The sequence below is a fragment of the Cyrtonyx montezumae genome, unplaced genomic scaffold (assembly GCF_038088225.1).
Source record: "Cyrtonyx montezumae isolate F1298 unplaced genomic scaffold, pur_monq_1.0 scaffold_3, whole genome shotgun sequence".
Classification (NCBI taxonomy): Eukaryota; Metazoa; Chordata; class Aves; order Galliformes; family Odontophoridae; genus Cyrtonyx; species Cyrtonyx montezumae.
In genome coordinates, this window is record NW_027072034.1 from 142,305,020 (window position 1) to 142,322,200 (window position 17,181).

The 17,181-nt window shown below is 38.2% G+C and overlaps 1 protein-coding gene across 1 annotated transcript in view; it reads right to left on the reverse strand.

Moving 5' to 3' along the window:
* The window catches only part of MOV10L1 (Mov10 like RNA helicase 1), a 32,505-nt gene that overhangs the window by 7,386 nt on the left and 7,938 nt on the right, over window positions 1–17,181 (reverse strand). Inside the window, exons 6-19 of the mRNA XM_065740926.1 lie at window positions 15,635–15,775; window positions 14,947–15,188; window positions 14,620–14,812; window positions 11,699–11,893; window positions 10,916–11,027; window positions 9,900–10,077; window positions 9,214–9,284; window positions 8,764–8,855; window positions 8,002–8,060; window positions 3,485–3,663; window positions 2,840–2,986; window positions 2,360–2,481; window positions 1,534–1,633; window positions 938–1,102 (exon numbers count right to left, since the gene is read on the reverse strand). Coding sequence (XP_065596998.1) covers window positions 938–1,102; window positions 1,534–1,633; window positions 2,360–2,481; window positions 2,840–2,986; window positions 3,485–3,663; window positions 8,002–8,060; window positions 8,764–8,855; window positions 9,214–9,284; window positions 9,900–10,077; window positions 10,916–11,027; window positions 11,699–11,893; window positions 14,620–14,812; window positions 14,947–15,188; window positions 15,635–15,775 — 1,996 coding nt within the window. The remainder of the gene's footprint in view (window positions 1–937; window positions 1,103–1,533; window positions 1,634–2,359; window positions 2,482–2,839; window positions 2,987–3,484; window positions 3,664–8,001; window positions 8,061–8,763; window positions 8,856–9,213; window positions 9,285–9,899; window positions 10,078–10,915; window positions 11,028–11,698; window positions 11,894–14,619; window positions 14,813–14,946; window positions 15,189–15,634; window positions 15,776–17,181) is intronic.

Here is a 17,181-nt window from a genome sequence, read left to right on the forward strand (position 1 = left end):
ATGAGCTAGTCTGCCCAGGTCACCAATGTCAATGGCATCCTGGCTCATATCAGAAATAGTATCATCAGCAGGAACAGGGAGGTGATCACCTCCCTGTACTCAGCTCTGGTGAGGCATTATCTTTAGCACTGCATTCAGTTTTGGACCTCTCACTAGAAGAAAGACATTCAGACCCAGGAGCATGAACAGAGAAAGGCAATGAAGTTTGTGAGGGGACTGGAACACAAATCTTACGAGTAGCAGCTGGGCTAACTGAGACTGTTTATCTGGAGGAGGTACAGGGGAGATTCAGGGAGATTAAAGGGTATTCTGAGAAATACCCTGTAAAAATTGTTTTCTGGTGAGAAAAATCCAGGTGGCTAACCTTCACAGGAACTTTTTTTTCCTCCTCACTGAAGTTGCACATGCTCATTTGTGGAGAATTAAGTTACATGTATTTGCCTAGGGAAGTGATGGAGTTACCATCCCTATAGCTGTTCAAGAAATGTCTAGATGAGCTGCTAAGGGATATGATTAGTAACTTAGTGGGTAGGAATGGTAATAGCAGTATGTTAGTGGGTAGGGATGGTGATAGTAGTATGGTTGGGCTAGATGACCTTGTAGGTCCTTTCTAACCTAGTATCTCTATGTTTTTATGTTTCTACAAAGTTATTTTAAGTTTGGACAATGAAACTGTTATTGAGAATTTTGCTATATGTATTGTATTTGACCAACACTGAAGAAATTTTCTGGCTTTAAGCAAAGAACGGTTTTTAAGATGTTACAGCAACCTTGCTATTGGGAATACGTACTCAAAATAATCAAGACTTACTAGTAAATTAATGTTCAAACTAGACCTAAACCTAAGCATGGGGGATTAAAAGACAAAAGGTTAAGAAAACATCAGCAACTATAGTTTATCATTCCTTATCTGAAAAAATAATTCAGTTTTACTCACCAACAAAGGATTATATGATCCATCAGCGCTAAAAGCATCCTCATCTCTCAGATACATATCTCTTGATATCATTCTTTCCAGCAGGGATATATTTAATCCAAATGCCATTGCAATTCTAGATTTTATTACAGGCCCTAACTGCTTTGGATCTCCGACAAGAACTATCTGTGTATTTAGAAAAAACATCTATTAAAACTGTTATTAAATATACTTTCAATAACACGCACACTTCAGAATTCCAAGATGAATGTAAATCAAGTTCCCTGCTACCTTCCCAAACACCTCATCTGTTTGGAAAGGGTCAGACCCAGAACAGAAGTAAACTGCTATCATAAAATAAATATTTTTATTTTTATATATTTTTCATTCTGAACCCTGTCCTTCTAATGAAGGCTAGTTTCAGGCAAAACAATCGTGTTCAATTGTGGGAAGTGAAAAATGTGCTCATAATCTAAAACTGACTTTACTAAATTTCTGAGGTTTATGACACGTATCACAATTTCATACTTATTACCAGGAATAGCAGCTTGAGTTCTGCATCATTCCCATTGATGATAATCTCTTTTCCTTTCAAAAGATGATGCTAAGACAAATACCTGCCCATTAGCTTCTGAAATTAATCCAATAGGAATCAGGCTTTCTGGTTCACTTGCTTGCCCAGCCTCATCCAAAATCACATGTGTGAAGTGTCCAAACCTAGAATTAAATAACATGAACTCAGAAGCGGGCACTTCCACTCCCCCCCCCCAGATAAGTTAATTCTGCCACCCTGTGGCTGATCTGAGCAATTCTGTAAAGATCCCTGGCAAGCATGCCAGGCACCTCCACATATACAGCAAAGGCTGAAATATAACAAAAAGCAGAAGGCAGCTACTGTGTTTTTTCTTCTAATTCCTCATCTGTGAGTTCTTTTATATACTCTCATATACACAACCACTGCTTACCTCAATTACAGCTTTATTTATAGCAAGGTTAAGACATATGGAAAAACTTTCCTCGTTCTCAAACAGCTTCAGCTATTTCATTTGAATACCACACTTGGTTTAGCAAAGACTATTGCTAGCTTCTACTTCTATAAAACAACTCTTAAATCAGTTAGACACAAGTGTCCTTTCAGAAAGCTAAAAGCAAAATCAGAGGAATCTTAACAGCATTTCACACGGTGACTGTTTACAACAAATAAAGATTTTATAAGAAAACTAAATGATTTTTAGTGTGAACTGCTAAATGCTTTCAAGACAGCATGACTGCAAAGAGCAATGTCACTGCTAAGACTCCTACGGGTAGAAGTGGAAACACAACTGTGTCAAGATGCTTTCTTAAACTTACTGTTATGAAATTCTCAGCTGAAACAATACTAAGAACAAGAGGCTTGCCAGGAAACCAGATATCTCAACAATACTCCTGTATGTAGTACTGTACCTTATTCCTGCTTGATAAAACATTCCTGCACTACAGCAAGTGGTAATTATTATCCTGAACCACACTGCTTTCCAGATATCATCACCATCTTTACAGTAAGGTTTCACTATGTCATCGATTTGCTGCAGAAACAAAACAGTATGCTAAACAAAATACCACTCCAGATGTTTTTATTCGAATAGTTAAAAAAAACTCCCCCAAAACTATTTCAGAAGTGGAACAAAATGTTTAGATTTAGACCCATGCACCGAAATGAATTCTTTGTTGAATGTGCCTAAAGAAGACATTTGCATTTTCCTCATCCATCAAGACTGTAAGTTAGTTTCATACACAAACATTTTTCAGTTCATCTTCTGGAAAAGCTAGATTAGTTATTACTTTCCTAGCCAAGTCATACTGACAGCTACATTAATAAATTAGTATTTTAAGATTAAAATATTAAAAGGGAAATATTAAATGGCAGTTATCTGTAATATTTACCTCTTCAGATCTGCAGGTAGCATTGACTCGGACCATAGCTCCTGGTTTTAATAGATTGCTTTGGTGCAGCCGCAAGCAAATCAGATCTGTTGCAGCATTTGATGGTGCACACACCAAGATTCGACTATCTGGTAAAGTAAAATGTATCTACATTCAAAAAGATGGACATCAGAAAAAACATTATTTGGAGAAGCAGCAATAGCTTAAACATGTTCATTTTATTTCACTGAATATAGAATCCAGATGCATTTTCAATACACATTATAAGCATTAATACTTTTGCAGTTCAAGAACACCAGTCTTGACATCCATGACTTAAGTGTTCTCAAGCTGAGTACCCTAAGAGCAGAATTACTGCATGGTTATTACACGGATGTATACTGTGCTTCAAGAATCTATTATGCAATACTAGAAACACAAGTTAAATAATATTCACTAAAGCTTTAAGATATAAAAATAAACCACTGAAGAGTTGTTTTTTTTCAAACTCATTAATTTCATCATTCTGAATAGCTCAGTGAAAAAGCTTAAGAAAGATATTTCCAACTTTTGTTTAGGAAAAAAAAAAGTGATGCCACTCACAATCACTTTAAGCACCCTAAAACTGAAAAGATTAGAGATTATCCATTTATCATCCACTATTACCTGCAAAATAGCTTCAACTACTGTTATTGTTTTTCCTGTTCCTGGTGGTCCAAAGAGAATATAAGGTGTTGGACGACATTCACCACTCAGTATCCTTTTCACTGCCAATTTCTGTTGCTTGTTAAGCATAGGATTGAAAAATTCACCAGCTCTCCATTTAATTGTCTCAGTTTCTCCAGCTATCATCAAGATAAGTACATATTAAAATTCCAAAATATTTTAAAGCATACACAGATTAAAAGAACTCCAATTCATATTATGCCTCAACTTATTTTCTATCATTTTCCTAGAACAAGACAGAAAAGAAACCATCAGTAATTCAGAGCTATACTGGATCTTCTAAAAAAAAAAAAAAAGACAAGAAAAGTATTACCATTATCTACTTAAAAAAACCCAAAACTGTAAAACTTTATTCAGTAATTTTAACGTTAAGCTTTTTCTTTTTTTCCTCCCTTTAACAGCAAAATTTCAGTGAACTTTTAGAGACAGTACCAGATGATCAGTGGTAGCCATGCGACCGTTGGCACTTCCCTCCCCCAGCCCATTCAGTTTAGCTGCAGCTTTCCACAACAGAATCTTACTAACTCTCCTGAACAGAACTGACATCTAGGTAATCTACTTCACAATTCAGGTATGTTATTGCTAAAAAGAGATAAAATTCACTCTCTTTCAATATCAGTGCACTTAACTGCTGAAGTCACACTTCCCAGATAAGCTCAGTAACCATAGGCCCTTTCTGAAACCTTTTAAAAACAGCACTTTCTGCAAAGCAGACATTCTGGCAACAAACTGGAAAATTCTGAACATGGCCAGCTGGTGACTAGGAATACTTAGCTCACTGAGTACAAACTGTATCACTGCATGTCTGGTTAACTGAAGACGTTTAAGTAATTCACAGGACTCTCATTAACGAGATTTCCTGCCAGTACTGCTGTATAGTTTCTCCTCAAAAGAGCGTGAGGACATCCAAAAGACTCCACACTCCACCCGCATTTGTCTCAAGTGATTGCAATCTTGAACTGGCTATACTTGATTATTGAAGAAAGTAGTAAGAATATACCAAACTGGCTTGTCTCCACAGAAACAGTCACTGCATCTGCTATGTTTACAAGCCCTGATGCCATGCATTTTTTCTGTTCGTTCTGCAGTTTTTTGACCTGGAAATATCAGATGAAGGTAAATGCATTTATAACTTCACAGAAATAAGCAACCATCTTCACTAATACTTGAAATTGATTTGTTTCTTTTTCTCCCCATTAAGTGGCATTATTTTACTAAATCATCTTCATCAGTGAAATAAGAGTATGAAATGACGCAGGGAGTTCCCATCTTAAATTTAAGGTTTCTCAACGTCTGCACTTATTGTAACATTAAACATCTACTTCACAAATGCTTTGCATCCTCAGATGAGGATTTTGAAGCCACGGTCGTGTAACTTATTTCCATCCGTAATTTCTGCTAGATGATACCTCTCAGATTGCTGCAAAAGAGAAAACTGCTTGTAGTGGCATTGGCATTATTTTGGATCAGATGCTGCAATTCTCTTAACGATACTGATTCTAATGGTAATGACAAGCGTTAGTGTTGATTACTTGTTGTACAGGACAGAGGTACTTGCTTCCTAGCCACATTATCCTGGAATTATTGCTGCTTCCCTAGAGCCATGAAGCCAGGAAAACATTGCAAGGCTTCCATAGTCCTTCTGATTAGCCACTTTGCTGCTTGTCCAGATAGGTACCACTGACAACCTGAAAGATCAGAACTTTAGGGGATCGTGTTGCTCTGGGGTAAGATGAAGGATCCTTGTTATGTTCTCTATCACCCCTCTAGTCAACCAGAATTGGCCCAGTAGAAGCAGCTATATTGCAACAGCTAATTATGCTGTGGCTCCTTCTACTCTGCGCCCATGTGATGGAGCATCTTGGCTGGAAATTATGGCAAAACCAGAGACCTGACTGAGCTGTTATCACAGCAGGACAGGACAGCAGCAGTATTGTCTGGTGGCGTCTGTAACACCCTGCCATCAGAAGGAGGACACTGATAAACACAGGTAAGACTTCCCACAAACAACTGACATTGGTCTCCTGATCACAAGATGCGCTGCTCTCAGGAGATTTCCATGATTCACATACCTATTGCAATTCACTCAGGAAGTTTCTAGAATTACTAGAGAGAGCGGTCAACAGCTTCTACACCAACTTTTATTGATAATATTGCAAGGTAACTGGCTCAGGATCCAGAAGAAGGCTAAAAAGGTGACATGAGGTGCCCAAGAGAACTAAAAGCTGCACACTGTGATGTCATAAACCATTCTGCTCCACTAGATTATCAAGAATTTCAGCAGAAAGTCTGCTATCTAAGCTTGTAGTTTACTGATGAATGCATAGAATGCAAGCTGGAAGCATAAGCAAGGACAAGCAAAGTACAAAAACACTGCCTGGACAGCTCGATAAAATCTGGAAGGTTAAAGTGCATTTAAACTGATGTCCAAATGCAGTGAGAACAGAGTAACAAGAAGAGATTCTGCAAATGGCTGTGGTGGAGAGAGATAAGCATTGTGCAGGTTCAGAAATAGATGACAAGAGAACTTATTGGTAGTTGGCATAAGAAGAACCAGCCAACCTGACTTCATTCTATAATAAAGGGACCATTATAAGGAGAGAAGAAAAGCAGTCACTGTAATATTCTTTTGCTTCAGTAAGGCTTCTGAAGTGGTCTATTTACAGTGGCATTCCTATTTTGGAGCAACAAGATCATTAACTAGATTAACAGATGGTTAGGTGAGCAGAAAATTGGCTGGATTACTGGGCTCAGAGAGCATTAAACAATAGTTCTATACTCATCTGCAAACAGGTCACAAAGAAAGTACCCCAGGGTTGTAGCTGGGGCAAATATCTTCAACAACTATGACGAGAACAAATACACCCTCAGTAAACTAGCGAACAACATCAACAACCTTAGCTGAAATGCTTTAAGACTTATCTTTATTTAATGGAATTTTGCATTGGGATCAAAAGAACCTCATGAAAATCTAAACTGAAAGCTCTGCACCTGGGACTGAATAACTGTATGAACCAGGACAGGCTGTGAAAACACTAACTGAGCAGTAATCCCCAGGCCCTGTTCAGTAACTGAGTTACTGTGAATGCTTGATGTATACAAACAGCAAGTTACCATGAACTGGAGAAGTCAAAATAACTCAGCTTCTTCAGTTTGATGAGGAAGAGGTGAACAGGCACCTTAACACCTATAATGGCTTAAATCAGAGCTAAGAAAAAAAGAGATCAACACTTCTCACTTATTTGTAGTAGCTTATAATGTAACAAGGGGACACATCCACAAGTTGCAGATATAAAATTCATACTGAATGGGCGTGAAAAATCATTCAGTGGAAATGCTGAAAAACATTGAAAACCATTATACAGATGTTGTGGAACCTCTGGACAAAACCAAACGAACACAACCCCAAAGCTGACTTGATTCAGTGTTGGTGACAATCTTAAATAGGAAAGAGGACTAAATATTCTGAAGGTTGTTTAAGACTTTTATGATTTCCTCCTATAATTTAACTAGCAGTAAAGAAGTCCAGGTAAATTTGGGCAGACCAGGATGATTGATGTTTCCTGATACAGTGAGAGGACTTCACATATATTAAACTAGTTTTCAAAGACACTTTTTAAGGGAAATCTAAAGGTTCAAATAGTTATAATATAGGTTGTTACTAGCACTTTCCATTCTAGTTGGGAGGGTTAGCTTAATAGCATCACTTGTCATAAAATTCCCTCTTTCCGGGTAGCAAACAAACTTCTGTCATAGGAAAGTAGCAGAATGTGACTTCAATTATTTGATGCTCTATTATACAAATATTTGCTAACAACAGCCATGAAGTACTTATCTGTTACAAATTTGGATGCTGCTCAGTGTTCTAACAAACATTTACAGTTACCTCACTTTCTTGCTGGGAACACTGCTCAAGGCTATCATCACCACCACAATACTCAGTGATATTCTGGGTCTCAACAGCTTGTGGTGACTGTAAGAGAAGCCTTTCCGGAAATAACACTTGAAGTTTAAAAGAGAAAGAATAATTAGAAAGCCACAAACACATGTTGCTGATATATCATCCTGCTCTGTGTTTTTAAAACTGGTTCATACTCCTAACACAGAAGTGGGAAGGCTTGTGCAGAGATCACATGGATTGTTCTGCTCAACCACAGAACAGGGTATCCGTGCTTTTTAAGTTCTGAGGTAACAAAACACTGCCATTTCATATACCACTGTTACAACTGTATGACTTATACAGTTCTTATTTGTTCAAACTATTTACAAAAGTTCAAGTTTCCATTCATGTTCCTTTTGATGGCCAACAAGATCCCCTCTAGAGGAGAGCTGTTTTTCAATTAAACAAACAGAAAATACCTGTAAAAGCAGACTATAACGCAGCCATTTCAGCATGCCTTGATATAAAAGCAATACAAAACAGAAGACTCCCCAAGCTTAAGTCAACTGAAGTGTACCTTTTTCACCCAGACACATAGCTTGCTCAACTGCCAGCTGGCACCGCCTGCTTGGAATCCTGTTATCAGAACAGCAGATCAACACTTTGTGGATTAGAGTAAAACTCCAGATTTTCATAACCTACAGAAGCATTAAGGTAACCAGTACAATTCCTATGCAGTAGTGCTTATAAAAATAATTACACACAGAAATACTGCAGTGTATTTATTGGAAAATACACTGTAGACATGTTAGACATGTCAGTCAACAGCTTTGCTGTGAGCGTTGATACACCTTGTGTTCCAGAGTCAGATAGTCTTTCAAGCAGGTTTTCTGCAGAACTGATCTTAGATGGAAGATTAAGCACCTATACCCAAATATGCCACAAATAAAGCATGAGTGGTTAACAGCAGCAATTTATAAGCAGCAGTCATAATGGTACCATTTTTTCTTCAGAAAAAAAACCTCACAAAGAAACACAGTTCATACAACAAAAAAGAACTCCATGCAACTCCAATAACTGCTTCAGCGCCAGGTGGTGGAATAATCACTTACACATAAGATCAGGGACAGAAAACAAGAATGTTTTGTACATAGTGACTAACCATGGTAATCTTCTACCAAGGAGGATGGCGGAAAAGAAGTGAAAGAGTTGTCTCCTAAGGTCTTAATCATGCCCCTCCTGTGTTTACCAAAACCACCAAGCAACAGTCTCACATGTTTTAAAGTTACTTTACTACAGGAATCATGAAATGCAGCTTTCTGGAAGCCTATAAAAATACCTGCAGTGAACAAATTCCACATCCATGGGTTCTGAGTTGTAAATCCGTTCAAAATCAGCATTACATTTAAGACTAACATCTTCATTACAGACCTGTTGCAAAAAATAAATACAAAGACTCAGTTTACTGATGAAGAGTTTAGCCATCTACACACAGAAGCATATCTGAAATTACTGGAAGACAAAATATGTCAGCCACCCAGATTTACTAACAATATATTATAGTTCCACATTACGTTACGTGTGCTTTCAGGGCAAGATTATAATCTAGAGAAAAGAAAGTCCTCAGAAAACTAAATTAATAATAAAAATACATTACTTAGTCGATAAAAAAAAAATCTAGCTTCCTCACAATGGGTTAAGCTAGTCTGTAATCTCAGTAATTGCCAGCTTCTTCCCCTTTGAATCTTGCAAATTATACTATTTTCAACAGAAGACACACTTTACTTACCTCAGTAACATAAGCAATGTACTCTATTATATGCCCAGAGTAGACCTGGCTTTTCAGTATCACCTTATCACCTAATCATAAATAAAGTTAAAAGACAACATACTGTTATAAGAAATAGAAATGAAGTGCTGCAGTAAGAGTTTAACTTTCTCTTTTGCATGGTTAAGATAAGAGATCAACACGATAACAGATCCTCCAGCAAATTTGCTGCATCCATGAATATCTCATCAGGCACAAGTTCTGAAATGCTGTATAAAATAGTATATTACATTTTAAAAAGGCATCCGGTATTGATGCCATCAGACTTTCAGCATCTCCTCTGAACAGCATCTTGCACATCATAGTATTTTATATTGTTATTTTTATTCTCACACACCTATTGCTTTTTAGAGCTTATTACATTGCAGTGTTTATTTTTGTGGAAAAATTCATCCATTTTTGTACATGAGAAGCCTGAAAATAACAGACCACTTGTAACAGCAGACGCAGGTAACTCTACTTCAGAGAGCAGCCACGGCATGACTGTGAGACACAAGCAGTGCAGTTGACCTGTCTAGTAGCCCAGACTAATGATTTTGTATTCCAACTTGTGAAAGATTTCCTTAAGTAAATGACAATGCAAAGGAGTTCATATTGCAGTGAAAATACCCACATGGCATTCAACTTTATCTCACATTAATCACTACCTGGAGACAGATTAGGTCTGCCTTCTTCCACTCCTGGCACTTCCAACACTAACACGTCTCCACACCTTTTCAAAGTAACCCCACACATATCATAATTTTTTATTTCCATTTCCTGATGGATCTCTTCAAGCCACAACAGAGTAGAAAACTTTGTTCTATAATTTTCTAGGTTTAGATGCTGAAAAGAAAAACAGTATACATTACAGTTGTAATCTCCACACTGAAGCACATTAATCCCATCAATCTTTATTATACTAAACATCTCTAAAATTAGACTGCATAGCAATCAGGTTGCCAAATAAGGTGCATACATACAGCACCTAAATAAAATAAGCCTTTAACTTCCCATAACAGACAACACAGAATTTGTATAGTCCTGGAAGCTAAGATACAGCAGCCAGCCAACTAAAGGGCTAATTACATCTTGCCTAATTAAAATGGCAGTTTCAACACCTGAATTCAGGGGCAGTTTAGAAGCAGAATTCTATTACTCACCAATCCCAGAAAGCATAAAAAAAATTAAAAATCTATGTACATTGCACATAGTGTAACATCAGTCTGCACTGTCTGATTATTGCATGGTTTATGGCAAGCTGAAGGAACCTGAACTTTCAGTCTCAGAACTTAACACATCTTTCTGAAGATGTTTCTTCAGCAACACAAATCCAAAGAATGATCTACAGCAAAGAATGCTTTCACTCAGAATATGTTCTCACTTAAATGTAAGTCAAACCAGCACTGCTGATCTTTTCCCTCCTTTAGTAATATCCCTCCCCAGCATACTTCAACTTCTTCAGTCTTGCATGTTTACCATTTCTCATTTTTGCAAAGCTTGGATTCCATGATCCACCAAAATCCATGCAAGTTAGAGGTTACAGACAGCAGTGTTAGCCTACTTGGTAACAGTATCACATCAGCTTCAGTTACAGCAAGGGCTAAAATTTTTGCTAAATTAAGGCCAGCTTGAAAAGACAAACTTAAAATATATTTTCTTATACAAACCTACACTTGCATACCTCTGCTAGAAGAGGCTGAAAACTCAGGATGTCTAACTTCTGCTCCACGCATCTTCTTAACTCATTTGGTATGGTATAATGTGGGAGAAAGCTTGGAAGCTTTCTGCTATTTCTAAAACACACAGATATGGCGTATCATTAACTCTTTTTTAAAATGTGAAGGGCAGCTAATTAATATGCCACATCACTGAGGCTATTAAAAACACATACATGCAATAAATCCAGTGATTGTTTCAAAGTGTCAATCAGAAGTTTGCTATAGTGACATGAAAGGTTAGTGTTCTAGCTACTGATCATACAAAAACATTATGCACCAGCTTTTATCCTCTTCCCTTTTGTCATATTTTTATAATTAAGCAAATAGTGTAAATTAATACTTTGAAATGCATTTGCAAAATAAAAAGTTCTAAATTGAAGATGAACATCTACAAATTTATCTGATACAGATGCCAAGTTGTTCAAGGAATAAGTCAACTCAAAACACGATTAAGAAAAAAGATGGAAAAATCTGCAATAACATAACTGCTACTTGTAGGACACAGATGCATAGTAATCTTAGCTGCACATTATATTTGTACATACATAGCAGAGCGTTGCTGCATGAACAGATTACAAAGAGATGAAGCAGATCACTACTAGAAAAACCCTTGTCAGTGAAGTCTGAAATTAACACGCTTACAACACTTATAAAAGAATACACAAATGCTCAGTTTCACCTTTAGCAATGTGATATACAACAGTATTAGACAAGAGTTATTTTTTCCCCTCTCCAATTCACAATACCTTCTGGATCTAGAGGCAATCACTACTGTCTTCTTCTGATCAGGTACTGAAGTAATGTCAATCTTTCTTGCAGAAAATGGTTCCACAGGTGCTATTAGTAATTCTGCCTCATTTGTTACAGTGGCTTCAATGTAGCGTCCAATAGTAAAATCAGAAAATCCAAGCAACAAGAGCTCTTTACAGTATCCAGGATTTCTTCAAATAATAAAAAGTTGTTCTTAAAATCATCACGTTCACATTTTGTTTTCCATACTCATAAGTACTATTTTTTTTCTCCAACGAAAATGTAGTTCTCATGCCAATTCAGTAGCAGTATGAGAGCTGCTCACCTGGGGTAATTCCCCACTACACTTCCTTCCCTAAACTCAGTCCAAGTCCCACCTTGTATAATGAAAAAATAAAGAACTTTAAAACCTCCACTTCATCAAAAGCTCGGCTAAAGAGCAAACTCCCTCCCCTTAACTAGATACAGAATAAGAAGTTGACAGGAGTACTGATGTACTGAACAAGATGAGACAAACATTTCCCTTAATGGAACCTACAGAGTACCCCTTCTGTGCATACAGCAGCAGCTTTGTTTTGCTTTAAGTGACTCAGAACTGAGTCTTAACTGGAAACACATCAAATGGAAGAAGCAGGAAGGTTCCTTTATCTTCTGGAAAACTGCATGTGTAAGTGGAGCTGGGCAATAACTGACCGAAAAAAAACAAAAACAGAGAGAATGGTTTCTTCAGATCCAGTTCTTAGCAACTTAAAACCAAAGCTTTTGGGACACAACACCTGCACACCTCAATGAACCTTCCTAGCACCATCCACAGCCAGATTCTCTCACTAGCACTAATGACACAGTTCAATACGGTTACTGTGTGACTGAAACAGGAACATCCTAGGATTCCAGATTACCTCTGCTTTGTCAGGAGCACCACTTTTTCATGCCAACTAACACTACCCATGCAGGTTAAAGCCAGGGCCTGTTTTTGCTCTGGTGCAGACACAGTGCTCCACATCATTTAAAATGGTAATATAAATAGTCTGCAAATTAATGCATTATAAATTCAAGGAGTGAGACAAAGATGTCTACAAGCCCCTGTGAATTACAACTTAAAGGAAGACAGGCCTTTCCTCCAGCACAGATAACTTGCATTTATTATCAATAAATAGGAAAGTAGGAGATCGGGATATAAAACTATGTGAATATGATTTCAGAGTACTTAAACCGTAGGCAACACATCAGACAAAATGTATAAATCCCCTACAAAACTATGTTAGCTCAAGTGTTTGTGGAACAACTGATTTCCAGATGAGAACATAACCAGTTGTAAATGTTACCTTAACTTTACTATCCTTCTCTGTGAAATATCTATTCCATCTGTATTTCATCATTAACTTTTCATTTGACAAAAATCAGAACCAAGTGTTGGAATGCTAACTTCTTTCAATCTCCAGTACAGATGTCTAAATCCTTTGCTAATATATACTATCTTACTTTACATAAAAAAAAAATCCAAAACAAAACCACTCTGTGCTGAGTATAACAGAAGTATTAAGTCAGTTTTTACCGTTTTGTGGGATAACCAGGGGGATCAGGACTAGCCAGCACGCATTTAGGCAAGGCAGGTCCTGCCTGACTAACCTGATATCTTTCTATGACCAGGAGATTCTCCTAGTGGATGAGTGAAAGACTGTGGATATAATCTACCAAGACTTTAGAGTAAAAGGCCTTACTGTGTCTTACAGTATTCTCCTGGAAAAGCTGGCAGCCCATGACTTGTACAGCTGTAATCTCTGCTTGGTAAAAAACTGTCTGGATTGCTGAGCCCAGAGAATGGTGCCGAATGGAGTTAAATTCAGCTGGTAAAGGGTCAACAGTGGTGTTTCCTATGGCAACAGCATTAGGACCAGCCCTGTATAATATCTTTATTAACAACCTAGATGACGGGATTGAGTGCACCTTCAGTAAACATGCACATGACACCAAGCTGGGTGAAAGTGTTGATCTGCCTGGGGTTATGAAGGCCCTACAGAGCAATAAGGCCAGACCAGCAGGCTAAGACCAACTCTATAACCTTCAACAAGACCAAGTTCTGGGTCCTACACCTTAGTTACAACAGCCCCATTCGGCACTCCAGGCTAGGAGCAGAGTTGCTAACAAACAACGTGGAGGAAAAGGATTTGGGAGCATTTGGGGTGTTACCTGACATACAGCTCAACATGAGCCAGCAGTGCACCTAAGTGGCCAAGAAGGCCAATGGCACCCTGGCTTGTATCAGAAACAGTGTAGTCAGCAACAGCAGGAAGGTGAACTTTCCTCAGTACTTGTAACTGATGAGGCAGCACCTTGAGTTGTGTTCAGTTTTGGACCCCTTACTACAAGAAAGACTGTGAGGCCCAAAGAAAGGCAATGAAGCTGATGAAGGGTCTGGAGCACAAGGAGCAGCTGAGGGAACTGGGATTCTTTAATCTGGAGAACAGGAGGCTCAGGGGAGTCCTTATCACTCTCTATAGCTACCTAAAAAGAGGCTGTGGCAAGGTGAAGGTTGGCCTCTTCTCTCAGTCAATTAGCAATGAGAGGTAATGGCCTTAAGTTGTACTAGAGGAGGTTTGGGTTGAATATTAGGAGGAATTTCTTCTCAGAAAGAGAAATTAGGCATTGGAACAGGTTGCCCAGGGAGGTGGCAGAGTCATCGCCCCTGGAAGTTCAAGAAATGAGTAGATGTGTACTGAGCAACATGGTTTAGTGGCCATGGTGGCAATAAGCTGATGGTTGGACTGGATCATCTCAGAATCGTTAAGATTGGCAACTACTACTATGATTTGTTTCCATTATATCAATCAGTACAAAGAAATACTTACACAGCTGTGCATATGATCACTATGAACGCCTTTTCACCATATATCAATCAGTACAAAGAAATACTTACACAGCTGTGCATATGATCACTATGAACGCCTTTTCACCTGGTGGTATGACAATTTCTCCAGTTACATAAGTGCAATGTAGTAGTTGCTGCACATCTTCTCTTTGCTCTTCTTCACAATACAGATTTTCATCTTTAACAGGGGAAAAGTTTTCTTCTGTCTCTGGTACATTTATTTCCTGGGGATTTATTCCTTCTATAGAAAAGAGATTATAATTTATTATGTTGTCAGAATTGTTATGGCTAGCATAGACAAGCCTTTTCAAACAAATGTATGGGTCATCTGTGGAGTTTGCACTCACATTTAAAAAAGATACCATGTCACTGTACCTGAAATGACTCCATTCTTCATAATAGACGCATTATTCAATGACTCAGATGTTGTTGGTCCACTGTCATTATTGTAATTCATTGCAGCTTTTGCAATGTTGTCTTGATTTACTGGAAAAGATGACAGATATGCTTCCGGACTGTTCTGATATTTTTGAGGAGTCTGAAAACTGAATTGCTTGTTTTTCACCCATCCGGCTATTCTGCAGCTGATTAAGGACTGTGGTACACTCCCTTTGTTCCTAGAAGTAGTCATGAGATTAGTTACATAATTAAACTCACTGTTAGCACTGATAACAGAAAGCCTGATCGTACACCAGATCATAATCGTTTGTGGGGTTAACTCACCATTATTTCATAACTACTATCAGAAATAAATTGCTCTGCTTCTTCTGATTCATGAGGACTAGAATGTTCAGTTTGACTCCATTTGAGTATCCATACCCAACAAATTAGACATTACAAGAGACTTATGATTGGAAAGTCTCAGCACACTCTGTGAAAATTGCAGGCTCTTTAAAAAGACTATCCTAACAAAGAAAACTTCTCCAAATTCCCTGTATTCATGTATTATTTGAAGACTACAAACCATTACACTTAACCATGAGAGGCTTCTGTGTGAAAGGCAGGTTTACAGACTACAGAGTAGTGGAATTGAAAAAAGATCAGAACAAGCAGAAGGGCTTACTCTATCCAAACGATCATGCTCCTAGATTCTCCCTGTTTCATGGTTCCAAAGTCAGTTATTTTTGATACTTCCAGCCCTCCTTTGTCTCTCATTAAGTCTTCGTAAGGTTCATCTGTATCATGTCCATTTGACTGAGACTGCCTGTAAGAAGACTGCATTTTATAATAGTAACCTTGAAAAAATACTTTTGAAGTCTACTTGTTAACTCAGTACACTCAGGAAATATATTGGATTAAGAACTACCATACCGAAGAACAGTGACAATGTTTATACAGAAGCAGGTGAGAGAGCTGACTTTCTCATCTACTTACATTTCCTGAGCCCGTAGGTTACCTTTATTAGTTTAAGCAAAAAAAAAAATAAGAATAATAAGCCTTTCATCAACACCACAATAAACCAGGATAAAAATTTGAATATAAGATTAAAAAGATTAAGAAGCTTCAGGAGTTCAGGAGTTGAATCAGAGACCAGGTCCTTAACAAGAGTTCTACCCAGCACTGGAGCTTGAAAGAGAAAATGAACGGATTGTTTAAAGATTTTCGGACATGTAAGTGCTTAGGGTACACCTTCTGCCTACTGCAACAATCTGAAAGAAGAACACTAAAGGAAAAGAAGTTAAAAAAAGCTGGAAACCAAAAAGCAACCTTAAACACTACAGTTACACTACTGTTGAAAAAAGTACTACAGGGCCAAAGTCACATACTTCCTGTAGCTCCCAATGATCAGCCTTGGCTACCTGTAAGACTTCTTAAAAATTGTTTCTACTGTACAACTCTAACAACTATTCAGTTAATTAAAATGGCATTTCATAAAAGTTTTATAATGTCTCTAGTATTTGTATACTGTTATTTAGGTAGTCCTTAGTTACCTAACACAGCTGCTTTCTATTAGCTACATCAGAGCTGACTCTCAAAGCCCACTCCTGTACCTGTGTCATGGCAAGCCCCACTATCATTGCAAGCTGGGGAATGCAAGGATGAAGCACAGCCCTGCTAAAGAAGACTGGAGGGAACTGGTGGACAGAAAGCTGGACATGAGCCAGCAATGCATCCTCACAGCCCAGAAAGCCCAACATACCCTGGACTGCATCAAACAAAGTGTGACCAGCACAGGTGAGGTCAGTATCACAGAGGTAATACTGCCCTTGTACTCCACACTGGCATAGACCTCAACTGGAGTACTGCATCCAGATGTGGAGACCTCAGCACAGGAGAGACATGTACCTGTTGCAGCACGTCTAAAGAACAACAAAAATGGTCCAAGGGATGAAACCTATGATGACAGGTTGAGAGAGCTGCAGCTGTTCAGCCTAGAGAAGACTCCAAGGAGACCCAATAGCAGCCTTTCAGTAATATGGGGGGAAGGGGTTTCTATGAAAGAAGGGAACAGATTCTTTAGCAGGGTCTGTTGTGACAGGACAGGGGGAAACTGTTTCAAAACCAAAAGAAGGGAGATTTAGACTGCATGTAAGGAATTTTTAGTTATTTTTACAATAAGGGTAGTGAAGAACTGGAACAGCTTGCCCAGAGAGATGTCCTGTCCCTGGA